We start from the raw sequence: 27,521 nt of genomic DNA, 5'->3' as shown, positions 1-27,521 counted from the left end.
TTATCACTACACTATATTTTAATGAGCTACATTCAGGGCATATCTTTCTTCTTCAAAACCCAAACCTATTACAATTTTAAACAATTAAAAAAAAAGCATTGAATAGTAACACCAGTCCATTTCACTTTAATATCCTCTCCTGCTTGTTATTAGCATTGTGAAGAGGGATTTTTGCATGACAGAACATGGCAAATAAAGATCAATTTACATAAATTCTTTCATTAAAAAAATCTTATCAGGAGGGACACAGGGCGCAGGGGAAGTACCCAACAGCAATACAAGTAATTGCACTTTCTAAGGTCCTGTCTACATGATGCGGCAAGCACATCAGAACGGTGTAAAGATCACTAATGTGTTGTGCTCCAGCTGCCCGATGCACACCCTTCCGGTGCGCTCAGTTTAAAACAGGACAGCATTAATACGCATTAGGTATCTTTTAGAGTCACAAGCAGGGTCTACACAGAGCAATTAGAGTGTAACATGTTAGAAAGCTTTACAAATCTAGTGCACTTTGTTGCAGCCATGTAGACGAGCACTGAGATATAACATGTAAAAGGAAGTATGTATACATCGAGAAAAGGTATTTGCACTGTCATGAGACAGAAAAGAAGGCCAATATCACAGAAGAAATTAGGTTCATTGTGATCTCCATAGTCTTTTGTTTCAGCAAGTGAAAGAAAAATTACGTATGTTAAACCAAAAGGCTATGCTAAATGAGGACTATACCCCAATTATAATAGTGCCATGTGACATAAGGTAATGTCTCAGTATACACAGTGTAAACATGGGGTGCATTTTGGTTTATTAACATCTATCCTTTTATCAGTTTAAATAACTACTTTTAAATAGAATTAACATTGCTTTTAGGGACACATTTGACAAAAAGGAGGACTGAATGATTTTGTTGGGACTCATTCAGCACAGCCAGCCATTTCAGCACTGCACGCAGGTAGCATCAGGTCCTAGTCTTTTTATGTGATGACCGTGGGGCCACTGCGGCCAGTTCTCTCATGGAGCTGTGAAAGCTTCAGTGCAATATCAATGAGAGGCGCCAACATGACCTGCCGAAAGGAAAAAGATGAATCAAAACCACTGACCAATGGCATGTACAGCTTGAGCATTAAGCACTCGCGTTCTCTTCTAACGGCTTGTTAGGCGTTGGATCAGAGTCCCTAATACACAGTTCTGAATACTCATTCGCGACTGATTGTAATACCATTATTTCAAAGTTACACAAACGTAGCTGCTACACAACCAAGACGAACAGTGAATTCTGCCACAGATAGGAAGACAGATGGAATAATTCTATGGAACGTTACAAAATGAACTAACAATTACTATTACTTTGGTGACTTCTATACTTCAGTTCTACGCTGTTCTGAAATCATGATTTTGCCATGTTCCACAAATGGCAAACAATACTCACTCAACCACAATACCCCATTCCCAATATAACCTCATCTTTCCTTTTTTTCTGGCTTAAAAGGTTGTCTAAAAAAGTTCAGCAACACTGATGGGAGATGTTAAGAAGGTGTTTTGCTTCTACAATGCCTGCACAAGAGAATTACCAGCATTTTTTAAAAGGAACCCTGGAGAAGATACATTAAATGGAGTTCAGAACATGATAACATATTGTGTTATCTTAGGGCTGCAGAATCTTCTATGCCCCATGTATGTTTTGGGATTTTTTTAAAAACATGTATTTCCTATATGTTTTTCTGATCCATGGAAATTCAACTCTCTAACCAAAAGTACAGCTTGGCTTTGAACCAGTGTGTTCCCCAGCTTGTAACCAAATACTCAACCATGCTATGCACCACGCAGATAGGTAGACAAAATAAAATGCAATGGTGGAGGAAGTGGTGATGAATTCTGAATAATAAACTACTCGCTACTTGTGGAGAGATTTGTTTATGGGTCTCTAAGTCTCGCTCCCCCCAAAGAAAAGTGAACTTTCTGGAAAGGGAGGAACAGAGCAGTACCAAAAGTTTGGATATGACAGTTACCTGTGGATCTTCATATATTTTTGGAGCATCTTTCTCATAGCTGTCAATGTACAGTCGCACAGTTGCTCCAGCGCTGCCTGTACCACTTAGTCTGAAGATGATGCGAGAACCATCAGTGAAGATGAGCCTTAAACCCTAGCAAGTACAAATCAGAAAAAAATTAATACACACGTTGATCTGCCTCTTCAAATACAGATGTACCTTCCAGCAAACCTGTAAGGTCACGTAACCTGTGCCTGCACATTTCACAAGTCATTCTTCATAAGAGGAGCAACAGAAGTTGCAAATAGCATTCTGGTTGTTCTTCCTACCCCTGGCTGACCAGCTGTTCTGCCTGAGCCACTCTTGAGCATTTCCTAGAGTTATGAAAGCTTTTGAATCCCAAGTACATTACTATCATGAAGACCCTAGTCCTGCTGCTGGCTTGGAAGCAAGAGAAACTCTGATTCTCTGCATACCAACCTGTCATACTACCACTGCACTTCCATGCAAACTCCATTTAAAGAAAAGAATTCAAACATTTTACATGCAAAGTAACTATTCTCAGTGCATTTGTCCATTATTTCTTTCCAGTTTCCTTTCCTTTTCCCCCTCCCTAATATGCTGCAAAACAGACCCATCTACAGGACGATTTTATTTAAATAACTTGTGTAGCGCCAGGTAACTCATCTTCTATATATAAAGCAGCTCCTTGACTTTCAAATGCCGGAATTCAGTCCTTAGCTACCACAGCTCTCTGACAATGGCTGCAGTGTGACCCAAATTCTGTAAGATGGCAACAGAGCCAGGCAACAGAGTAGCCTGATCATGTTACAGAACAAACTTATTTGCCTTCTAGAATCACTAACCTATAACTAAAGATTATGGGCCTCAGCCATGCTTCATCTGCTTTATGCCACTCCTTCAGTGCAAAGTAGCCCTAAACCCAGCAAACCCATCTCCCAAAGGATCTCCTCAGCACAGAGAAATCGTAGGTAATGCAGAGTCATCATCACAGCTCTTCCACCATCTTCCATCGAACTGGTGGCATGGGGTGAGGCCAGGACAGGCCACCCCTGCACCACGGTGAATCCTGGCTGCCCTAACAGAGACTATTGGCAGCTGGGCCAGGTTAGAATAGCCTTCGGGGCCTCTCCTCCTTCAGTCCCTTCTCAGAAGCACCAACCAGAGGCCAGGATCTGGCCTATAGTTATAAAACACAAGTAATTAGGGGGGAAAAAAGGGTTTTTAATAGAGGGATAAAGCCCTTGGCACAAAGCGAAGGCTATCTAGTCAGAACCACACTGTCTTCAAAAACAGCACGGCTGGTTATTGACGAGGTAGTTTCCTGGTCTCACCTGGTTTCTGGAGATGCTTCCATCCACAGGATCGCTGTATTCAAAGTTATCAGCTTTCTCAACAACGTAAACTTTATCGCCAGCTGACAGCTGCTTCCCCACAAAGGAGCGCTCAAACATCACAGTTTCTAGATCCTTCATCATTTTGTTAGCTGCATCCGCATCCACCTCTTCATAGTCATATCTAGAACCAGCCACAGTACAATGAAAGCTAGGGAGGCTTTCCGTTGGTGACAGACAATGTTTTGGGAGCCAGCAGTTTAAAAGTACCTTGTTTGGTTTAAAAGTTGTGTTTAGTCCCTTATAAATTGTCTCTACAGTTCCAGGCACCTGAGAGTCTTACAGATTCTTAAGCAAATCCCACAAACAGTATCAACGGAACAGGTTGGAGTATACTGGGGGTGAATTTATAGACGTGAAGCATAAAATAGCACTGGCTTGAGGTATATTGATTATTTGTATTTCAGTAATGCCAGAGGCCCCCGCACTAGGAACAAGATGTGCTAGGAGCTGCACACCCCATACAGTAAAAGATACTTCTGTCACTGAAGAGCTCACCGATTAACTTTGTCATTTGTGGTCTCAACACATATGCTTTCTAGTGTCAATAGAATATAGTCATTTTAAAAAAATTATTTGGTATATAGAAGATAAAAATCCTGTTAAGATTAATACACAAAAAGGTGTTAAAACAACACACAGGCTTCAAATTAAACTGGGCATAAAGCAGAGTTAAGACTAACAGTCCAGCATTTTAATTTACCCAGAGATACTGTAATATTCATGCAAATATGGCATGTAAAACTAAACTGGTGAGACATCTACAATGCCCTAGAAATCACAACGATGAGTTAAGGACAGAGCAGCTATCCTAGTTGTGGAGGTCGATGTTCTCTCACTGTCAATTACACACTTCACATGGTTTTGGAGAAGCTTTTAGTATTTATCAGTCTGGGCCTTGCCCCTTCTTAGCATTCTCTCCCTTCTTTCCCAGGGCTGGGGATTGAGACCATTCTGTTCTCCAGAAAGGTCATGCTTCGTCATTGTGGGCAGCCACCTGGCTATTCCCATACCTTGTGAAGAAGTTCCGCCCGTATTTCTCCCAATGATCTTTCAGGATGCCCTCCACGCTTTGTTTGCGGGTGGCTATTATAGACAACCATGCCAGGACAGCCCACAACCCGTCCTTTTCACGGATATGATCAGAGCCTGCAACACACAAAAGCAGAAACAAACTGAACAATTTCCTTCAATTGAGAGTTCGTGTTAAAACTCTCTTCCATCAAGCTGCCAGCCCCACAAACTTAAACCAACGCATATGACCAATTTTAAGAACTAAATTCTCTGGATTATAATATTTACAGAGTTCATCTGGTTTTTTTTAACTATAGTTTAAATACACGAAAACAAATGAAGCCCTCCCCCCACAAACAACCACACATTTTGGGGGAAGTTCTATGGCATGTGTTATACAGAAGGTCAGACTAGATGATCACAGGGGCCCCTTCTGGCTTTGGAATCTATGAACTAGCCATTTATGGACTGATTTTTTAAAAGGTATTTAGGTGCCTAGTGGGATTTTCAAAAGTACCTTGTGCACCTAAATACCTTTAAAAATACCTAAAGTAATCCCACTAGGTGCCTGCATACCTTTAAAACTCTGGTTCCTAGGTCCTTAATTTTGCTCATAGGTAACCCCCTGATGCACAGTGAAAGGGATAGAGAGATGAAAGAAGAAAGCAGAAGGAAGAGCACAAAACTAACTTGTGAACTACATTCAACCTGTTTAAGCAGCTGCCACTTAGCTTCTGTCAGATCAGCACATTGCGATTGGCACATATTCTGGTGAAGGATCAAGAAAAATGTCCAGCTCTCATCCAGGAAGCCAAATCTAACAGTGCAGAAATGATGGGACAATTACCATAAAAAATGGCACATTGGAAGATGCCAGTCTTTGGGGTTGACTAGAGCCGTGCAGGAGGAGGGTTCACTCATGTGGAGAAGTCAGGTGAGAGCCTCACATTCACTCTGGATCCTTTATGCTGGATAAAAGAGCCAGAGTGGCATAAAAGGACTGTAAAAACTTGGTTCCTGCTGCGAGAGAATTCTCCTGGGGTGGGCACTGTAGAGACAACCATATGGCTCTCTTCAGAGGACAGCATCACAAGCTCTGCTGCAGGACACATGCTGGGAATAGGCTGCAGTGCCACGGAGATTCTAGAGAGGTAGCTAGCCTTTGCCACCATCTGTGCTGACATGGCCATGCTACTCTTTTTAGCACGCTGGCTTGAGCGGAGCTAGCGCAGGTACATCTACCCAAGTTGGGAATCACACTTCCCACCTGCAGTGTAGACATACCATTAAAGGCCCTGCACTGACTCTCACCCATCATGCTTTGGAAACTGTGTGAAGAGTCAAAGCAATCCTGCAAGTAACACTGAACAATGGATGTTTGTTAGTGTAGGGTACATTGCAAATCTCTTGTTTTTCCACCCTCGAGCATTTGTAAACAGGAGAACTGTACAGGTGGGGAACTGCTGGAGAAGATGGGCCATTTGAGCTGTCAGCTGGCTGGTTTACCATTGATGCGCTACACTGAATTACACTGCTGTGCTTTAAAATACCATCAGAATAATACCCCAGCGTAACTACAGTTACAACAAGAGTGCCGAGAGCACACAGGTAGGCAGCAGGTATACACATCCAAATAAAGGGCTTATATAATGTATCCTTATACATCCCTGGAATAAAGTGCTCAAGAAAGAAGTCTGATATTCTGTCATTTTACATTAAACACAATTTTTTACATGGTCTCTAGATTTTGATTTCAGAAAGTGGAAGTTTGTTTCCTTTTTTTTTTTTTGTCTATATAATTACCATATCTAATGCACCCTTGCATCATACTTTGACACACATTCTCCCTTAAGTTCCATACTACCCTATTAACTTAACAATAAAGAGTATTTCATTTCCCCTTTAATTCTTTGAAGTGAATTTCTCTTTTTATTATCCACAAAGCAGATATGACACAAGCAGTGTTAGTGCAACCCATGCTGTCCTGCCTTCTGCATCAACCCTACCAGCAAGTCCATCTGTAGGAAGGAGAGGTTCCATAGCCACTGAGTCACAAAATCGCTCATCTGCTCTCAAAAGGTGCAATGCGGAGTGCACTTTCCTAGGATGGATGGAAACCACCAAGCCATTTCACATAGGGCATTTGACGACAACGATTTTAGAACACTACTCATCTGGGACTACCTGTAAATGACTGATCTGGAGACCATCCCACGACCTACCAGCAACTTCGTGGGCCATCTCGTTCTTTTCATTTCTAGTTATAGTCATTTACCTCAATTCTGATGCTCTCTCATACACTACCTACACACTAGGGCATATGCAGATAGCTACCCAGGGCAATGACTCAAACACCTTCACTCATGATAATTGCCAAGCTTTCTTTGCACCATTTATAGAGAGGCCCTGATTTTTCCAAAACTGCCTCCCTCCCATCTCAAGGAATAGCACTTGCCCTCCAAAAACATTACCATTGCTACAGACAAGCCCAACACTGCAGCAAACATCCTTCAACCAGAGGCTCATCCATGTTTGACCACCCGAAGTCACTACCAGACAATTGTGACGCTTTCACAACAGAGGCTGACTGCACTGCAGTCAAGCAGCTGCCATTACAAGTCCCAACCACGTGCTGCTTAACATTAAACACATGATCAAGTCCACCCTTATTCAGCGAAACATCTAAGCACAGGGTTAAGTGCTTTGCTGAATCAGGGCCAAAGAGAGCAAGAGACCAAGAACAAGGAAGATGACTCAGAGGTTACGTGATGGATGCAGAAGAAGCTACAGCCCTGAAACCTCTCTGAGAATACCATGCACTTTGGAGTACATTATCTTATGCAAAGGGAGTTCTACACATTTTAATTTCCCTACACAAACAGCAGTACTAAGTCACATGCCCACCCCCAACAGATTTACTAAGATGTTCATTTTGTTTCTCAATTCACCTTGCTTAGATGGTTCAAAGGCAAGTGTTCATTTAACCTTTATAAATCATACCTTGTTTTTAGGACAGGAAAACCAGGGTCCTATTAAGCTCAGAGATTTAATAGCAACCTGAAACCTTCCCTAATAAAACCGCATTCACCAAACCATATTTTTTCCCAGAAATGAAAACATTTAGAGGGTTTTCCTGGCCACCAAGAGTTTGGGGGAAAAAAAAAAAAAAAAAAAAAAAAACATTTAGCACTGTATTTAATCCCCATAGACCCAATGACCGGCTAGTAAAGGGGCCCTGAAACTTCCTGAATAGGCCTTCCTGAGTATCTGAAAGGAAAACTAGTTTTTCGCAGACTCAACTTACCAGGGAACTCTTTCAGCTGCCTGTGTTTTCATCAGTAATTCTTGTAAACAAATTTTGTTTTTATGATTTAGGAAACATTAACTCCTATACATGAAAGATAAATCCCACTGCACCAGAATGAGCTAAACTGCGTTTAAATGTGAGGAATAACATCATCATTAATTAGATTAGGAACATATACTTACCAGTACCAAAACTTTCCTCTCCACACAGAGACAGTTTGTTTGCATCCATCAAGTTTCCAAAGAACTTCCAGCCAGTTGGAGTTTCAAACAAAGCGATCTTTGTAGCTTTGGCCACCCTTCAACAGCAAGAAGGGTAAGTTATATCACAGCTGGATTGTTAGCACTCCCATGTGAAATGTTGCAACAGTTACATTAGTTGTTATCAAGCATCTCATTTAACATAACAGGGAAGGCAAGTCAGTCAGATATTTTTTTTTTTTTAAATAGTAACTCTTTTGTATCGTTGTCCATTGCTTTATTCTTGTGTTACCTTTCGGGGGGGGAGGGGGTTGGGAAGTGCAGATGAAGGAAATACCTAACTCCTATGTAGTACTTTTCATCAGCAGATCTCAATACACTTTACAAAGGAAGTCAGTATAATTATCTCCATTTTACAGATGGGGAAATTGAGGCACAGGGAGGTGAAAGGATTTGCCCAAGGTCACTCAGCAGAGCTGGAAACCGAACCCCAGTTCCCTCAAGTCCCAATTCAGTGCTCTCTCCACTAGGTGTCACAGCCTCCCCTAGCGACTTGGTTTCAGCATTTTCGTGCAAACTGCTGAGCCTCTTTTCTTTGGTGGTTACTGTTCTCAGTTCCTATTGGCCTCTGTGGATTTTGAGGGTACTTAGCACCTCCCAGGACCATGATCTAACCTGAAGAATACCCAGCCACAGAATCTCAATATCTTTTCAAACAGTATCTTTTGAAAATGCTTTTAAAAATAATTCCCATTAAAGATATTGTTTCAATCATGTTTTAATATGGTCTCTGTTGTGGGAGAGCACAATTCACCCACCGCAAAAGGTTTAAAAATAACCCCCTATACCCCGAGTCCTACCTATCAATTGCTCCACTGGTAGGCATGCTTCGGGCAAAGCCACGGACGCCGGTGTGCTGAAAATAAGGAATACTGAAAATATTGGCAGCGATGACAGCAACGGAGTCCGAAGGGTTAACAAAGAACCCATGCTTCCCTAGAATCATGTTCCGATCCTAACAAAGATGACAAAGGAGGACAATTCAGTTCTAGCCACCACTGTGCACACAAAGGTGTCAGAGCAAACATTAATTTTGCAGGCACACTTATAAAAACCATACAGCACCAGAGAGTTACTTTCTTCTGGATTAAAGTGAGGGTGGAGTTCTGAATCATTTAAGCAGCACCGTATCTTGTTTTTTCATAACCTTTAAGGCTTGTTAAGTATAATCTGAACTTTGTTCTAAACACTGTAACCAACTACTGTCACAGTGCCAAACTAGAGCGAGTGGTTTTTGTTTATACATAGCCACAGAATGGGGGAGAGGGAGAATCTTCATCTCCATCTTCATTGTACTGGGTGGGCATCTGACTGTGAGCATCAGTGCAGCATTGCTATAACCCATATGGGCCCTATTCTGCTCCCACTGAAATCAAAGGCAAAACCCCCATTCTCCGAGGAGCATCCTTATTTCATCTGTCTAGTCTTGGCATCTTTGCATATCATGTGGACGAGCTGCCATTTACCAAGTGTCGCGTGACTGCAATGACATATTCAGCCTTGATTTCCATGGGAGCCCTAGCCACTTATGCCCGGGATAAATCCAGTCCAGACTGTGCATCAATTAATCCAACAGTCATTATTCCAATTCCAGCACTTCCTTTTAAGGCTTGTGCCGTAGCGTCTGTAGTTAAGAACAACTAGACCAGTGGTTCCCAACCTGTGGGCCAAACTGGCAGGCAGGGTCTTTCAGAGTGGCCCGTGGCTCCCCTCCCGCTGGCTGCAGAAGGAAGCCGCTGCCTAAGTACCCAGGCGGAGTGCGTTGCCGGTGCAGGTTCCTTGCTGCAGCCCAGGGGAAGGGAGATCAGCACTCCCCTCCCCTTGGCTGTAGCAGGGAGCACAGCAAAGTGCTCCGCCTGGGTCCCTAGGTGTTGGGGTCCCTGCTGGAGACAAAGGGAGGGGAGCACTGATCTCCCGTCCCCCTGGCTGCAGAAGGGAGCTGCTGCCTAGGGACCCAGGTGGACAGCACTGTTTCCCTGCTGCAGCCAAGGGGACAGGAGATCCTCTTTGCTGAACTCCTTCCCTCTGGCTGCAGTGGGGAGGCGGAGGGTGGGAGGGAAGGGCTGCTGGTGGAGACTGGTGGCCCTTCGAGCCAAAAAGGTTGGGAACCAATTAACTAGACAGTGTGTGTACGGGGGTGAGGGGCAGGGTGTCTGTAGAATATCCACGTGCTCATTTACCCCATCTCCATCAAAGGCAGCTCCAAAGTCGTACTCTCCTGTCTTCATCGTCTGGACCAAGTCAGCAGCATAGGTTAAGTTAGGGTCAGGGTGATGGCCACCAAAGTCCTCTAGAGGTGTACAGTTCACAGCAGAATTTGCAGGAGCTCCAAGCTCTTCACACAGGATCTTTTTTACGTAGGGGCCCATAACTAACAGAGCAAACAAGGGAAAGCATCACACGTTTTATTTTTTAATTAAACTTCAACCGGTTGCACATTTTGTTCAAACGAGGATTTGGCCACAGGCTGCTCATCTACTAAGAAGATCTTTCAGATTCCAAGTGTCCAATGAAACTACTCATGGCCTTAATGCTAAGTATGAGCTGAAGCGTTTTGCGGGATCAGGGCTACACTTGCAAGATCAAGCACTTAGTTACTCAACTTATTCTTTATACTGTGGTAGCTGCTGAGTTTCTAAGTCATGGACCTCACCGTGCTACATGCCTTACAAAAATGGAACAAAAAGAGGTTTCCTGCCCCCCAAAGTTCACAATGTATATATTTTACTGTGGAAATGGGAAGATTGAGCCTAACCATCTAACAATATGGCATGATATTCTGTGTTTCAGACTCCAATAAGCAAGGCAATTGAAAAAAAAAGTTAGCATGGAATTTCAGAGGTAGCATGATTGTGGTATCAAGAAGATGGAAGCAGGGTGCTAAGAATGCCCCACGGAATAAGTTTTACTGTATCAACATCATGACCTGATTATCTACAAAGGCTCTAGTTAGGGATAGGCACACAAGCCTTCTCAAGCAAATATTTCTCTCTCTATTTTATTATATAATTATAGTCTAAAGGCTCCAAACCTGCCATCAGCTCAATATGGACAGACACTTTGTAGAGCCCCATTGACTTCAGTGGGGTCTTCACCTGGGTTTAAAAGTCTGCCTGCATGGATCTAGTTGCAGGATTGGGCTACACACTTGTTTACCTCTCAACAAAATAAAACCTAGTGTTTTAATGGGTGCGACACACCTGAGCAGTGCAGCATCTCCACAGGCCTCGACTAAGTTCCTCCTCACTCATCTCTTGAGATCACAGTATTTGATTATGTTAAATACTCAAATCAGAGATCAAAGTTAGAAAAACGTAAACTGGAAAGAGTCAGCATGTCTGACATCCCTACTTAAAATTTTTTCAGTATAGTTCGGAAGTAACCTTGCTATTAGGGGACGTATTCTATTTACCACAAAATTAGTAGCAAGATTCTTTTTAAGTCTGTCAGTGTCTGATATCTTGACACCCTCTTTACAGCAGCAGCTGTCAGCCATCCGTCAATACACATCAACTGAGATTGGTCCAGCAACTATCTCGCGGATTCTGCAGTATTGAGAGACCTGAAGACCGCAGTTAGCTTTTGCTACTTTCTACACTCTTGTATTAAAAACAGTAGAAAGTTAAAATTTGTTCTCTATACTATGGTCCAGATTTTGCCATTAGACCACAGTGACTCCAATGACATCAGGGAGATAGCATGAGTGCGAAGGGGCCAAATTTAGTGCTGGTGTAAATTTCACCTCAATAAGCAGGGGCGAGTTTTGTACAGGTGGAGGAAAGCCCCTTGTTTATCTTTCACCTCCTCGTACTCTCCTCTTGGTTGTTTTCCCTGCTACCACTTGCTCGTCTTCCCCCTCAATGTGGAACTTGTCCCCCTTCTTACAGAGGTGTGATTTACATAGATGTTAGCATCTCCTCAGAATTTGGCTCATCTCTCTAAAGCAGAGGGAGAAAAACCAACAACCTTCCTCCCAAAGGGAGCTCTAGACTGCGTTACTCCGTGTTATACACAGTTCGTTTTTGTCCAAGGATTCAGAGGTTATCAGTCAGCATTGGCCAGCTGGAGGCTCACAATTCTGTGTCTTCAACCACTCCAGCCAGTATGTCAAACAAGAGGGAGGAAGGCAAAAATACAAGCTCCTTAAATAAGATCTTTTCCCTCTTATGACATACCTATAACAGTATCTATGTATTCTATATAGGTTCTTATATGACTTCATCACTGTGGTGGTATCTGAGCACCTTCCAATACTGCATTAAGTAACGTGACTAACATCTCTCATGTGTGTTTCATCCTCATTCTCTCCCCAGAGGGAGACTTGTTCGTGTAATGTAGGTTTTTGTTTTTAAATGTACATGCTGCTCTGTGTTTTTGTTAGAAAAGGCAGGCGAAGAAGTGAGTATTACACTTGGTGTGGTGGGTGGCTCAGTTTATAACAGCCTCAAGGATGCTCTAAAACTACCTACACTCCCTTCTGCCATCACTGCAAATAAAATACTGAAAAATAATGTGCGTGGGGGGCCATTGAGGAAAACCAATTACATTCAGGCTCCCAAATCAGTCAGGCGCTTTTGAAAATTTTACCCCAAAGCTACAGATTAGGATTCATGGTGACTAAAGACGGTGAAATGCACTTTTCAAAGAGAGGAAAAACAGAGACAGCAAAAGAAGAGTTAGTTCTTAAACAAAAGTTCCTTCCTCTAAGAAATAGCTATAAAAATAAGTACAGAGTAATTATTTCATACCTCCATGCATAGCATCTATGCGAACCTTTAGGTGGTTTTCTCCTGAAAGTAGTTCTTTTAGCGCACTGAAATCAAAGATGTTCCTCAACATATTTGCATAAGCTTCCACGGAGTCCACAATTTCAACTGCGAAACCAAAAAACACCCAATACACTGAGAGACTAGCAATAATCAGACTGATCAGATAGACTAAAATCCTACCCAGAAGGGTTACTTTGCTACTTATGACAATAGACTGACATTCCTTAGCACAAAGACTTGCCATTCAAAATAAGAAGGTCTTTGAATATCTCATATTATCGGTTTCTAATGACAATGGAGAAAACACTCTGAGGTAACAGATCACTTCACAGCAGTGACGGACTGGGACTAAAAATCAGCCCTGGTATTTAAGGCACATTGGCCAGAGTGCTGCTGGGCCCACCTGGTGGGAGACGGGGGGGGGGGCAGGGCTGGGCAGGGGAGCAAAGCAGCTGCCGTGCTCAGCCAAGTCCAGCTGAAGGGCCTGACCAGCCCACCAAACACTTGAGTGCACCAACCCCTCTGGCATTTGCCAGAACTGCCAGATGGCCAGTCCACCCGTGCTTTACAGTCCTACTTTCTAGAAGATTCTCACTATTGCTACATACTGCCATTCCCTATTGGTTTGCACCCTAATCAGCACATTCAGAAACCTGAAGATTAAAGTAGTTTCCAGTACAACTTCATCTCTCTGTTCTTCATTCTAGAGGGTTAAATTCTGCTCTCAGTCACAGTAAGGGTGGGACTTTCAAAAGCATTTACCAGAGTTAGACATACAACTTCTACTAAAAGTCAGTGACAACTGGGCACCTAACTCTCACTTGTACCTTTTAAAAAGGTTGCACTTGCATAATGGAGGATGTAATTTGCTTCACATAAAGGCAATGCAGTGGAAAACGTATTAATGCAAAGTCCCAGTGTGCAAAAACTGGGGGTTGTGGGAACTAGGAATTTTACCAAGTTACTTTTTATAAAAATATTCAAATTGTTTCTTTTTTTAAAAACACACACACACACACACACACACACACACACACACACACACTCTGAAATGTGCAATTAAACCTGAAAAACTGGAAAAAAATTAATATTTTGTTGCAAGTTTGCAAATATGCTTTTACAGAAAGCTGTTACATAATGGATTTTTTAAAGTACAAATGCAGAGATAAAAATCAATTCAAAATCCATCTGAAAACATTTTAGAATTTTTTTGTGAAAAAAACTGTAGGTGCAAAATTGCACAAGTTGTGCCAACATGTTATTCCATTTCTACTATAGCACAATGGTACCTTTTGAAAACATTTAAATTTGTTTTAGTGGGGCCCAACAATCTTGTTTAAACCTCTAAATATATTAAAATGAACATATTTTGCTATAAGCCACATACAATACATGAAAAGAGTGCCTGTTGGAGGACGAAGGTTAAGAAGTGACTGAATCATGGTTTTATAAAGTACCTATGCAGGGAGAAGATATCAGATCCTGGAGAATGCTTGAAGCTAGCATACAAAGCCACAACAAGACTGAATAAACAGAAGCCAGAAAAGTTCAAACTGGAAAAAAGACATTTCAAATTGCAACCATTTGATGTGGTACATTCTGCATTTACTATTACTTGGAGTCTTTAAATCAAGATTAGATGCCATCATAAACAGGTATGGAGGTAAATTTTCAGAAGTCCCATTTTCAAAAGTGACAGGCACTTAGGTCAGATTTTCCACAACACACAGACTCCTAGGTTCTTCTGAAAATATAATTGACACCTAAATATCTCTGAAAATCTGGCCCTTGGAACCGTAATTTTTACTGAAAGTCAATGGGATTTAGTCCCATAAGTGCCTATGTCACTTCTGAAAGTGGGATTTATGGCCCTAACCCACTTAGACGCTTCTGAAAATTTAACTCATGCTCTAGTTCATCCACAAGTAGTTGTACTAGATGCAGGAATCACTGGGTGAAATTCTGTTGTCTGTGTTAAGCAGGACACCAGATTAGGTGATCATATCCCTTTTCGTCTTAAAATCTATTAAATAACCTTGCCAAATGAAGGTACTACCATATTAATTGCCCCATGAAAGTAAAAATTATGTTTATAAAAGGACAAAGAGGTCTCACTTGCCTGTAAATGGTTTAAACTTGTTCTCCAAGTCAAACTGCTGCTTTCCAATGGTACCAAGGTCCACCTGAAGATCTGGGCAGATAGCATACTCTTCGATAGTCTTGCTAATTTGGAAAATTTTATCAGTAATGCCTTCAGGAGCAGGACCTGCAAATAAAAAAGGAAGAAGAGTTTTTATGGTGTGCTACAGGTATGCATTTCACAGGTACGTCAGAAGACAAGGGGATGAGAATGTTTCTCTTGGGACAATATTTTACAAAGGAAGCAGATAACTTGCTTTGTTTAGTGAAATATACTGCTGACAGCACTGAAATATGTTGACGGATGCCAAAAGAAAGAAATGTTGGCCACAAGGGAAAAATTTACCTCCATTGGAAATATTGAATTTAATGCCGAAGTCTCCATTGGGCCCACCAGGGTTGTGACTGGCTGTCAAAATGATGCCACCGATAGCTTTGATTTTTCTAATAATACAGGAGACCGCAGGGGTGGAGAGAATTCCGTTCTGCCCAATCACTAAACGGCCAATCTAAAATAAAGATTTGAAACAAACTATCAAAAAAATCCACAATTTTAAAGACTGCTAGAGCATGAAAGTTAGAAATGGCAACTTTAGATGCAAATATTTACAGAACTCTCATACAGTTTTGTTTTAATTTTAATTTTAGACTTAGCAGAATTCATTTTTATATATAATTTTGACCAATCATATCAATGTTTATTTTTAAGCATTTTTTCTATTTTTATAGGCTTAAGTTTTCATAGTTGAAGGAAATTACAGGGGGAGTAGTTAAATAATAATTATTAAATTATTATTATTATTGTCAATATTAATGACAATAGTTGTTGAGATTCAAAATATTAAAGCTTTATAGCTATTAAAAACACAAATTGTCAAAATATAAAAAATAAATATCCTTAAATCAAACTCTAATAAGTTCTCAAGAAACATTTTTCTTATTTGCCTAACTGGAAATTTCAATTATTGTCGATGGAAACATTTTTTCAATCAGTTTGTGTGTGTACAGTGAAATCAATGTACCTTTACTGATACAAACCTAATCCTTCCAAGCCTACTTTTAATTCGCTTTCACTGTGTCCACACAAGGGAGTTACACTGCAGTACTTTGCCCCACAGTTGGGACTACAGGGTTGTGAATAGCAATACACACCACTGTTACCCTTAGGCTATGTCTACTCTGCAATAAAACACTCATGGCTGGCCGGTATCTGCTGACTTGGGCTCGCTGGGCTTGAGCTGTGGGGCTATAAAACTGCAGTGTAGACGTCCAGGCTCTAGAACCTGGGCTCTGGAACCCTCTCTCCTCACAGGGTTCCAAAGCTGAGGTGCTGACCCGAGCCCGGACGACTACACTGCAGTTTTATAGCCCACAGTCCGAGCTTTGTGATCCTGAGTCAGAGGACATGAGTCAGCCACAGGTGTTTTATTGCAGATTAGACATACCCTTAGATTCTTAAGCTCAGCAGGCCAAATGTGGAAGCGATGTGTAAGGGAGAGTGTACGCTACATACTGATAAGTGTATATGAGCCTAAGTAAGTAGAGAGTCCAAAATTGTGTCATGTACACGTTGGGAGGGAAATGGTGGAAAAGGTATAAATTACACCATCTAGATTCACCTCTTATTTTGTCCCAATGCCAAAATATCATCCATTCCCACATATCCAAGCAGTTTCTGTGTATACCCCATTGTGAAGGTTGCTTCTCGGTGGAAGGCTACTGTGTAAGTTACATTTAAAGTTTTAACTTACTGAGCTTCTTGTTACAAGGGAAACATATTGTACGTAACATAGGAATCCCCTTCCCACAATGCTCATATCTGAATTTCAAATACACCAGTTAAACTAACCTTGTTGAGAGGTATGTTGGATCACAACCTTTTAAAGGAATGCCGTGCGTGCACACACACCCTTGTTATACAGAAAAATTGGTAGGAGGCAAGTCTTTTATAATAAAAAATTAAATAAATGCTAGAGTCCAGCTCTCATCCTTCTCTTCACCAGTAACACAGACTGATGCTTTCTACTGCTCTATTTAGCAAGGACTTGTTTTCTCAATCAAGCTGGTGACTGTCTGCAGTACCATCCCCAACTTCAGTATATCTAACCAGCAGGAAGGGGACTGAACTACACAGTATACCAGAGGAAGGCTCACCAATCCTTTACACCATGCCATAATTACAACCTCTAAATATAGATGTCTTTATTTATACATGCCAGGTTTAGTGGACTACTAGCTTAGTCATTTCCTTTAATTAAATAAATCACATTTAAAGCATGGAATATAAATTAGACTACTGGGATACTCAGTATGTGTGGTCTTATTTGGAAATCCTTCTGATCACACATTCACAGAGGCAACAGTACCTGCCTACATCACGTACTATTGGAGTTGCCTTTCACAATTTTAAAATGAGATAAGCGTGCCTCATAAAAATTTTACATTGGAAAATATCCTCAGAATCATATTTTACATTCTACACATGGGGGTTACCATGAAGTTGATAAATAAACCCAGAAGCACTGCTAACCACTGACAGAAAGGACAGAATACAAAAAGGTTACTGAAAACATAAAAACTACAATAAAGTCAAATTTATTGGGCCATTTTTCTGCAAAGAAATATAGAGGCAGAGTCCCGTCTGCTATAAATGGGTATTGCCCCATCTTCATAGGAGATGAGACCTAGCATTTATTTAAATAGTGAATGAGCTACAAAGAAATTGGAAATCAAAAAGTAGTTGACATAGTGTTTGTGGTCCAGTAGGCCTGATCACCACCTGATGTAAATTTGCATCCTACGGATCTTCTGTTTGGATCATGTACTGACCTCAATGGCACTACATGGATTTACAATGGCAAATGATCTCTTGATCAATAAAATAATTTTGGAGGTAAAAAATTAGAGGTCAGGGGAATATCTGCTCTCTCTCTACCTGTTTATTATGAACTACAAAGCTATCAGTGCAGTGGTTTGGTCACAATGAAGCATTTTAATATCCATCAAGGCAGCTAGTAGGATTTTCTCTCTGCCTTAAAAATAAAATAAAATCTTCAGTAGAATCTTTGCCTTTTTCACAGAAAAACCTCATACCTAGAATTCCACTAAAAACTGCACTGCACTGCCCTGAAAGACGTTAGGACTTTGGTCTACTGCCAACATGTGGAATTTCACCACAACTGGAGTTTGCAATAAAGGGGTCCAACTGTATTGCAAAAAAAAAAAAAAAAAAAATCCCCACATGATTTCTTTATTTTCAAATGCTCTGGTGACACCCCTGATGTAGCTATATGTATCTATTGGAAATCTGCAAACATTGTGTTTTGCCTTTTCATTTGTTGAGCAGCTCAGTCCATAATGAAACTGCTTTTGCAGTGCGAAGCAGAGTTGTCACTGAACACAAAGAGACTATCTCTCCACCAATCACTTACTTACTAACAATGGCACTGTGATTTGATGAAGCTAGTTACAAAATGCACAAATGCCAATTATTTACTGCAAGTCAACAAAATGAGCATTAATGAGAAACTAACAATATTTTCACACTGGTAGTTTGATATCTTTCCACCCAAATGCAACTGTATTTTCACTTCTCTTCAAAGCTAAATGGCAACATTGCTTTTAAAAAATTTAATTGGGTAATTTCAATATCACTAAAGGTAATTTTCCATTAAAACACTTAACGATGATCTATCATTCTCAGTTAACCAACAGCAGTTATTTAAAAAGCAATGGGAAATGAGTTAATTAAAAATTAGAACACCTCTTAATTACTGATTTCATACATCTACTTGGATCAGCTACAATATCAGTTTAGTCATATTTATCATATACCAACCCCGTTGGCAGCAGCCATTTGAACTATCAATTCTATTGCCAATTTATTAAAATATCTCCCATCTCCTCCAACTACCATAGTAGATCCTTGTCGATCTCTTAGATCTATGGAAAAAAATATACTCTGGATAAAATTCTGCAGGTAGTTTGTCTTAGTCTCAAAATAATAGGTTTTCTTCCGTAATCCACTGGTTCCCGGTTTCTGATCATAGTAAGGTACTGTTGGCAAAGTCAATATAAGCAGAGGAGGGTCTTCCATGTTCCTTTTTCATGTAAATACATTTAAAATAAATTATGGTGAAAGAAAAAAAATCAATCTTGACACCAGCAATGGTACATCTAGTAGTTAGAAGTTCAGTGAAGCAGTCAAGTGCCCAAAAATAGCTCCTTGAACCTTGCGCTGAATGTGGTTTCTGTAACTGAAGAAGTTTTCTTGCACTTGTTCTGCAAGATCACTGTCAGAGAGAATACATACAATTCCAAACTGCAATCCCTCATGGAAATGGAAAGAAAAAGATTTCTGTGTTCTCTACAGTCTTCTGATTGGGCCGGTAGTAGTTTTGTGCAGTTCTTGTATAATCACAGACTAGACCACAGCAGTGTTAATTCTGTCCAATTATCTTTTAGGATGGGGATAGCAAGAGAGGCTGTTTAATAGGTCAGCCCTTCAGTCAAAAGCATTGATTTGTTGCCAGGCTCTGCTCTTTAAACCAATGCAGAGCTGGAATCGTTTTAGACAAACAGATTTATAAAGTCCTGCCAGGTCTGCAGTTGTGGTTCCCAGTGTCACAGAGTCCTCATTGGGAAGTGAATACTGAGAAGGAAAGTGTTCAGGAAGCATGGCTGTACACAGCTAAAGTTAGTTTGTGGAGGCCAGCAAATTAAAGGTCACTCTTAAAATGGCAGTCAGAAGATCTTAGTTACCTACAGTTTCCTTATACCACTATCATTCTAACAGCCAATAATTTCTCCATTGCCAGTATTCTATAGTGCTTAATTGAATGGCTTTCCTCTAATAAACATTGGAGTTACTTGTTGGGCACATTGGGCCAAATTCCACTTGGGAAAATCCAGAGTAACTCCAACTGTCTCTCTGGAGTTACTCCAAACTGACCACAGTCCAACTAGGAGTCAAATTTACCCTAGGGTCTTCACAAAATGCTATTGTTTTGGAAAACTACATTTGCATAAAGCTGTGAATATTGAAACAACATGATTAAAAACTTGCAGAACAGAATGGCAGTCAAATTAACTGAAATCCCAAGAAAACGTCGCTTGAACTGGTGAGATGCCAACTTTCTTAAAATGTATGCAGTACAATCCTTCTAAATTCTGTAAAGTTAACTTGTTGGTTAAAAATCACCACCACCACCTTTAATAATGCTTTGTGCTTCTGTGGAGTCTTTTGTCCAGAGAGTTTTATCTCTAAACATTTTACCAACGTGAATGGAGTTCTCTTCATTATGGTCCAGCCTGCCTGCTATAAAAGAAAAAAAGAAAAAGGAAAAAAAACCCTCAATTTTTTTAATGTAATTTGATTGTTGTGACCATTTGTGAAACGTTCTATGGGGATCATTTCTTTAGGTCTCAGCTCAGCAGCCACTTGAAAGTTAGCAAGTGCTGTTCCCAGAGATGTATAGATTATGATGGTATTATACAAATTAGAAACTAAAACAGCTGGGCTCACTGCAGCTTCATTCAAAGCAGACAGAGAAAACCATCGGGTTAGTGACAAAGAGGAAGACAACCACACTGGTGGCGGGGCACGCTCTTCTAGTCTCTGAGAGTTGACGAAGCATAGCCCTTAATAGCGGAGCAGCCAGTGGAACCTTTGTGATCTGGCTGGGCTCCATGGCCGGGTCTGCCTAAGCAGTTCCCCACCCCTTTATGGAGCAGTCTCTTGGAAAAGGGGCTGCTGTTGTGTAGAGAAAATGACCCTGCATTCCTTGAAGGAGTACTCTGGACAAATGTACTTTTGTTTACTTATTTTGTATTGTGAACTTGGCTCTGAATAAGCAGGCCGAGGAACTTGAAAAGGGAAATGTTTTTTCATGTTGGCTCTTTAACATAAAGAGACCTCTTTCCCAAAAGAGATTTTTTTTTTTCCTTCGGCATACGGGAAGGACTGTAGAATTCTGTCCTGAATCAGGGTTTGGTTATAAGAAACTACATATATTCAAACCAACATTCTTACAGTGCATCTATGTGGGCAGAACACACCACACAAGAAGTAACAAGTCTTCAGACTGATGCGTATTTTTGACCATCAGAAAGGGAACAACCTTGCCATTTTATTTTGTATAGTGATCCAGGGTCAGAAACTAGTTACCCCACCAAAAAAAAAACAAACAAACTAGAGTCTGGCTATTATATCACAGAACTAACATAACTGCAAGTTTAGGCAACTGGAGAGAATAAACAGGCTAAGTAGCCAAATAAAATAATTTTACATCTTTAAAGCTCTTTATTAGCATTAACTAAAACATGTTTACTTTGATATCCTGAAATGCACATGCACCATGATTAAGTTCTTAGGTATAGGTTTCCCTCTTGTGGTACAAAAGTGGAAAAACAATTCCCAGGGTTGACTAACAAGGGCTTGTATTCAGTTCACACAGTGTGTCTGCTTTCTGATCAAGGCAGAAGGATTTACATTGGAAATTCCCACTGGAATTTATTAAAAAAACCTAGGCAAGCAGTTTCCCCTCTCACTCCCAGATGGCACTGTGAGATCAACTTACTGTAGGATGTCCCTTGAAATACCTCATTACTAAAGCACATGCAAAAAGTAAACTCTTAGAACAAGTTTCCCCTTTTATTTCACGGGGGAGATTTACATGAAACTCTGAGCCCACTGGCAAGGGGACAGACCACTATGAACCCAGTGATTTATACTTGTACAAACAAACACGTGCACGCACATGTAATTAAGTAGCAGTGGAATTCAGCTACCAAGGTCTGCAATACATCTTCCATGGCTTCATTTAACTTGACTTTCTGTCACAAAGTTTTAGAGACTCCTTGGGGTATCTGAGGCAGTCCTGGCAGAGTTCCCACACTGAAATTAGACAAGGTACCGTAGAGGTTTCCAGATAACAAGAAGCAATCTTTTACTAGACTTTGATGTTCGAGCCGATCATCAGTGACTGGATGGGAATGAGCATGGAATACAAGGCCTTTTACCTTTCTCTCTCACCTGATAGATATTTCGTAGCTTATCCCTTAATGGGAAAGTATATTAAAAAATCACCATTAAAATGAGTAAGTCTGTTGACAGACTCAGAAGAAAGAAAAAAGGCCTGAGGCTGCAGGGGGAGGGAGGGGAGAGAGAGAAAGAGAGCTTGCCCTGCCACTGCCCATGCTGTCCTTGTTCTGAGAATGCCTGGGGAGGGAGGGCACCTCTGCCAAAATCCTGAATCCCCCCTGGTTTTTAAAGATAGCAAAGCTGTTGAGCATTTACTGGTACAGTTTTTTCCTGTTTACTTCCAAGAGGAACTGGGGATGCAAGAACATAGCAGGAAAAAGTGCATAGTCCTGGTTAACAGTTGACTTTGGTTAATGATTAAAAAAGTACAAACAAGACTGTTTTCACAGAGAATTTAAACTTTAGACTGTAAATCTTAGTTAAAAGTGCATTTTCCTGCTATTTCTGCATATTTGCTTTCAGTACCACAAGTGGTTTCAAACTAAGCCTGCATGATTCTGAAAATGAAGAGAACCAAATTCTGCCATTAGCCTTCAGGACTAAGATTCTCAAAGTCAATTCTCCACATTGCTTAAGTTCCAGATGACAAATGACAGTGGTTGTGATTTGAAAGACACTCACCCTCTGGCAGAGAATCTTATGAAATGAGAGAACTGAGCACAAATTACTTAATAAAGTAGCCTTATCACAATCAGTTCTAAAGTTAAAAAAAATCATTTTGGAATCAAAACATAGTTTTGGGGAAGCCCAGAGAAAGAAGAGCAGACGCACCTGCCTCTCTTTTTATATCAAGATGGCATGAATTCATTTTCAAGATGAATTAAAGTAGGAACTGAAGAATTGCAAGTGAATTACAGTATATGTAGCTCCATGTTTTACACACAATATGACTACCTGCAGAAGGGGAATATGAAATATTCAGTGTGTTCCCCACCCCAATTTCTAGCCATTTTCTCTGATTTGTTAACACACATACAGCAGGCCCATATACCCTGTAATGCATTCAGAACTGTAGTTCCAAACTCATTTTTCCCTCAGGAGAAATTTTATAGTGAAATCAATTCCTTAGCTGCTACCATCAAACACACTTTTAATCACCTGATGTGCTGTACCTGTGATTAGCCTCAGAATTGAGAAGATGAGAATGGCCATACTGGGTCAGACCCATGGTCCATCTAGCCTAGTTCTGTCTTCTAACAGTGGCCAGTTCCAGATATTTCAGGTATTTTCCATCACTGACAATTTGGGGACAATGTAAAATAAATTGAAAGACATTCCAAAACTAAGTTGTACTGAATGCAATGTCATAATGAGCCACACATGCAGTGCTGTGCTCATCAGTTTATTTGTTTTCAAAAGAAGTTGAATAAAAACCTGTTTTTAAATGTATTTCAAGTTGCTGCAGAAACGTCAATGTGATGCAAATTTTGGCCCTGACCAGCTCGTGTGTGTGTGTGTGTGCGCGCGCGTGCCCCTGGCTGAAGAATTTAGATCCAGTGCACTGTATTTACACAGGGAATTAAGATAGAGGCTGGATGGGTAGCAGAAGTTAGGCAAGTTGAAGATTCAGTGGCATCTTCAACATGTAGAACTAGTGCCCATTTATTATTTGTGGGGCTGCTGTAGCTAGAGAGAAGGGCTCCAGACTGGTCATGACTGGAGGTGGGATGATCCTATGGCCTGATCTTCCTTTCACTTACACTGATATAAAACAGGAGTAACTCTACTGAAATTGAGGGAGCTATGCTATTGTAAAAGTGGTGAGAGAGAAGAATAAGCCCTCCAGCCTATACATGCAGCTACATGAGTGAGTGTCTTTTGAATCTCATCTGAATTCAGGACCTTTCTTTTTCAATTCCTTTACAAAGGAACATCTACAGAACCTGCCTCAGTAGATGTTTCAAGGAATTGCAACACTACAATATTCCTGCTTGAAATCTTCAGCTATGATCAGCCTGCTGATGTCTTAGGCAGTAACTGTTCATTTGTTATTCAGGTTAGTTAATACCTTTGCTTGGTCTGTATAAAGTAAATCTTCCTCCTTCACATATTCCTTCCTTTGGGCTCCTAGCCCACACCATCTGTATCACTTATTTTCTTTGTCCTTTGCTTCATGACTCCGTTTCTTTCCAGAATGTCTCTCTTTCTCAGAGCCCAATTCTGCCCTAAGAGTGTTAGCCTAACCAGGTCAAGTACTGAGTACAGAGAAAACCCCTTAGCAAACAGGCCCCTCATGACACGCAACTATGTCTGACTAAAGGTTCCAAATAACTACTCCATCTGTGTGTACAGTAGTGACATCTTATCTACAAAAAGGGACCCTCCTTAAGAGAAATATTTCTGTAGCTCAGGATTATAATTTTATCCTTCTAATGTGCTTTCTGAGGGCTGGGGATGATGACTGCTTTAATCCTGGACCCCGCTCACACACACAACTTTACACACAAAGAAGTCCCGATGAACTAAAAGGAACAACTCATGTGCATCAAGTTCCACATGTGCATAAGTGTTTGCAGGATCCAAGTGCAAGAAGAACGCACCGGCTTGTTCTCCCCAGAAAGCATGTTACAAGGGTAATGCTGTAACCACAAACTATGAAATACTTGTTCTAAGGAGGATCATTTTCCCCAGCTACAACTCTGTCATTACAGTGCACTCAGAGATGCAGCAGTTATTTGGAAGTGTAAGAGCACTAGTCCCACCTAACAAAAGGACTGCTTAGGATGCAGACTAGCCTAGTTTTCATACCTCTTGGGGTCCGTGGGGTGGGCTGACCCATCACCAATGGAGCAGTGACCGGCCTCCTGGAAAAGTGCCAGATTCCTAGACACGTGGGTATGCTTCCAAAAACTTGGACAAACCAGTCCTTTATCCTGCTAAAACTAATTCCACTATTTGTTTATTCATGAGGCTCTAAAGTGCTCCCCCGCTGACAGTGCGGCTAGGTACATACGCTACACATTAAATGCTTCAGATGTTTACATTCCCATTCCATCCTTTTGCTAAAAAAATTCAGCTCCACCATGGCTTTTTTTAAATTAGAAAAGCTCCTTTAGCCACTCATTTAATCACTGTATACACGGAGGGGCCAATCTGCTTTAGGAATGACACGCTTGGACGCTGACTGAAGGTTACAAAGTGAGCAGCTGCCATAAGGAGAATATAAAAGACCAAGTTCTATATGACTTTCATTGAAAGTTACATTTTTACCCTGTGAGATACTACTAGCTTCAAGTGGATTTTACTGCTCATGCTCCTACCCTGCTGTAGTGACTGTCTGTAACTAGCCAGTATCTCCAGCTCAGCGTACACACGGCTCTACAAAGTAGAGCATCTCATGCTGATGAGAGGCATCTGAACAGCCAGGAGGCCCAAACCAGAACAGCGTGACGTTGTCCATTCATCGGGTTTCATGTAACTAGCCTGCTGAGGCCAGGTGCTCATCTCCACGGATTTGGTGTCCTAGCAGCATCACACATCCCCAACCTGGAGGGTGGAGAAAGATGCCCAGGGACACAATTAACACTGATCATTGATCAACCTTCCAATTGCAGGGAGCAGCCCCACATTTTGACTTCAAATGCCCCTATCCATCCCAAATAGCTCAAATGAGTATTTTTACTACTAATTATTTATTGAAAAACCACAATTGTGACCCAGTGCTGAGAAAGTTACGCAGCCTTGTCTTTAGTCATAACTATCAGATTGCTTCTACCGTTCAGAATTTTAGTTTCATTGCTGAATCTCTATGTAAACCCACATCCATAGAATACAATTTCCAGTTACCTTGGATATTCATTAAAATCCATATGCCCGCTTTCAAGGTTTTAGTATCAATGCCTGCTATATATTTAGTCAATTTACTTGCATTTTACTGGTGCAGAAAATTCTATCAGCTTCCTGCTTCTGCTATTAGCTCTTGTGTAAAGTGCAGGCCTGGACAAAACTCTCTTCATATCCTAATAATAATTACTACTTTAGTTTCAGTGGTGGTTAGGAGCCAGTTTCACTGCTGGGAAAAGACAATTCGTGCCTTCTACCACAATCAGACCAAGCCAACAGGCCTTAACAGTGCAATAGGCCCTGTTTTCTAGTGCAAGGCTAATTAGTATAAACTAGTGCAGGTGAGGAAGTAGAGATATAACAAGACAAGAGCTGTTTTCTTAAACACCAGCCGTAACCCTGAGCCTTTGCACAATCCTGGCCAGAGTGTGCAACTGGGTAAACAAACCATTGTTTCCAACAAGAAAAGTTCCTGCTATGCACATCGGAATGGATTCCAAGGAGCTAGGCCGCCTTGCCCTGCAAGGTTACAAAAACCCCACGAAGAAAATAAGAAGAACCCGTGGCCAGGCTGAGTAAGGGCTGCAGACACTGCTGAAGCAAGCTAGGGAAACAGTATCTCGAACGCCTGAAAGGTTAACTTAAATGTCACAGAGCATCAGAGCTGATGCTTTCGCCCAAGGTGACTGCAAGAGCAGAGCCGCCTCTCCCCCTGCTGACGGGGATCTCGGTGCAAAAAAAGACACCCCCCGTCCGCCAGTCACCTACCCACCCCTAGGTAGCACCGACGGGCACCTTGTCCTCGGCCAGCCGGTACCCGCAGGGGGACGCGGCGATTCCACCCGCAGGATGACCAACACCTTCCCCCCCCCCACACACACTCCCTACCCCGTTGGCGGCGGCGATGCGGACGATCAGCTGGACGGCCTCCCGCATGTAGAACCGGCCGTCGCCCCCCACCACCAGCGTGGCCGCGGGGCGCTCGGCCGGCGGCAGGGTGGCCAGGACACTCTGGACGAAGTTCTCCGCGTAGTGGGCGCTGCCCTGGAACACCCGCACCCGCTTCCGGAGCCCGCTGGTGCCGGGCTTCTGGTCCGGGTAGGCCTGGGTCCGGACCGTCACGATCTTCACCATGCTGCCGCCGGCGGGCTGCGGGGCAGCGCCTCCCTCCTCCGGGCTGCAGGGCTGGACGCCGGCGACGTCCGTCCGTCCGTCCGTCTGTCAGTCCTTCCCTCCTTCCTTTCCCTCCCGCCTCCTGCAGCAGCAGCCGCTGGGCTGGGCTGGCTGCTGTCATCAGCCTCGCACAAGCAGCCGCCTCCTCCGCCCCTTAAAGACACAGGGCCGGAGACGACCCAGTGCAGCAGGGCTGCCTCCCCCCCCCCCCCATGTCTGCCCTGCCCGGGGACGGGCGACCCAGGCCCTGGCGCTGGAGGGGCAAGGCTGGTGGCTGGCACAGCCACGGGAGGGTGTGTTGATCAGGTCCCTCGGGGTATACGCTTTCCCCCTGTTCATCTTTGGCACTCATAGTACAGGGCAGCGGTTCCCAACTATTTTCTGCCTCGAGGGCCACAGGTATCGTTTTTACAGCCCTGAAGGGCCACCAGTCTCCACCAGCAGCCCCCGCTCCTCCCCCACTGCAGCCAGAGGGAAGGAGTTCAGCAAGGAAGCTGCCTCCTCTCTGATCTCCCGTCCCCTGGCTGCAGTAGGGAAACCTCAGAGTCCTGTAGCTCCAAGTGCTCCATCTGGGGCCTTAGGCGGTGGCTCCCTTCTGCAGCCAGGGGCCTGGGAGATCAGTGCTCGCCTC

The 27,521-nt window shown here is 42.1% G+C and overlaps 1 protein-coding gene across 2 annotated transcripts; it reads right to left on the bottom strand.

Moving 5' to 3' along the window:
• PGM1 (phosphoglucomutase 1) lies at positions 1 to 26,987 on the bottom strand. 2 transcript variants are annotated; one of them, XM_067535545.1, is made up of 11 exons: positions 26,606 to 26,987; positions 15,239 to 15,401; positions 14,873 to 15,019; positions 12,733 to 12,858; positions 10,165 to 10,355; positions 8,785 to 8,939; positions 7,907 to 8,022; positions 4,417 to 4,552; positions 3,344 to 3,527; positions 2,007 to 2,141; positions 1 to 1,061 (listed from the first exon to the last, which is right to left on the bottom strand). In XM_067535545.1, exons 1-11 carry the CDS (start codon positions 26,849 to 26,851, stop codon positions 972 to 974), a joined length of 1,689 nt encoding a protein of 562 aa, XP_067391646.1. In that variant the 5' UTR covers positions 26,852 to 26,987; the 3' UTR covers positions 1 to 971. The 2 variants fall into 2 exon arrangements, with proteins under 2 accessions (XP_067391646.1, XP_067391645.1); XM_067535544.1 differs by lacking the exon at positions 26,606 to 26,987 and adding an exon at positions 18,731 to 19,003.
• Between the last annotated feature and the right edge of the window lie 534 nt (positions 26,988 to 27,521).

The sequence above is a fragment of the Emydura macquarii genome, unplaced genomic scaffold (assembly GCF_026122565.2).
Source record: "Emydura macquarii macquarii isolate MOO-44397 ecotype Brisbane River unplaced genomic scaffold, CSIRO-AGI_Emac_v2 contig_3506, whole genome shotgun sequence".
Taxonomy (NCBI): domain Eukaryota; kingdom Metazoa; phylum Chordata; order Testudines; family Chelidae; genus Emydura; species Emydura macquarii.
The sequence above is the reverse complement of the archived record's forward strand: the minus strand, read 5'-3'. Positions and strand labels throughout refer to the sequence as shown.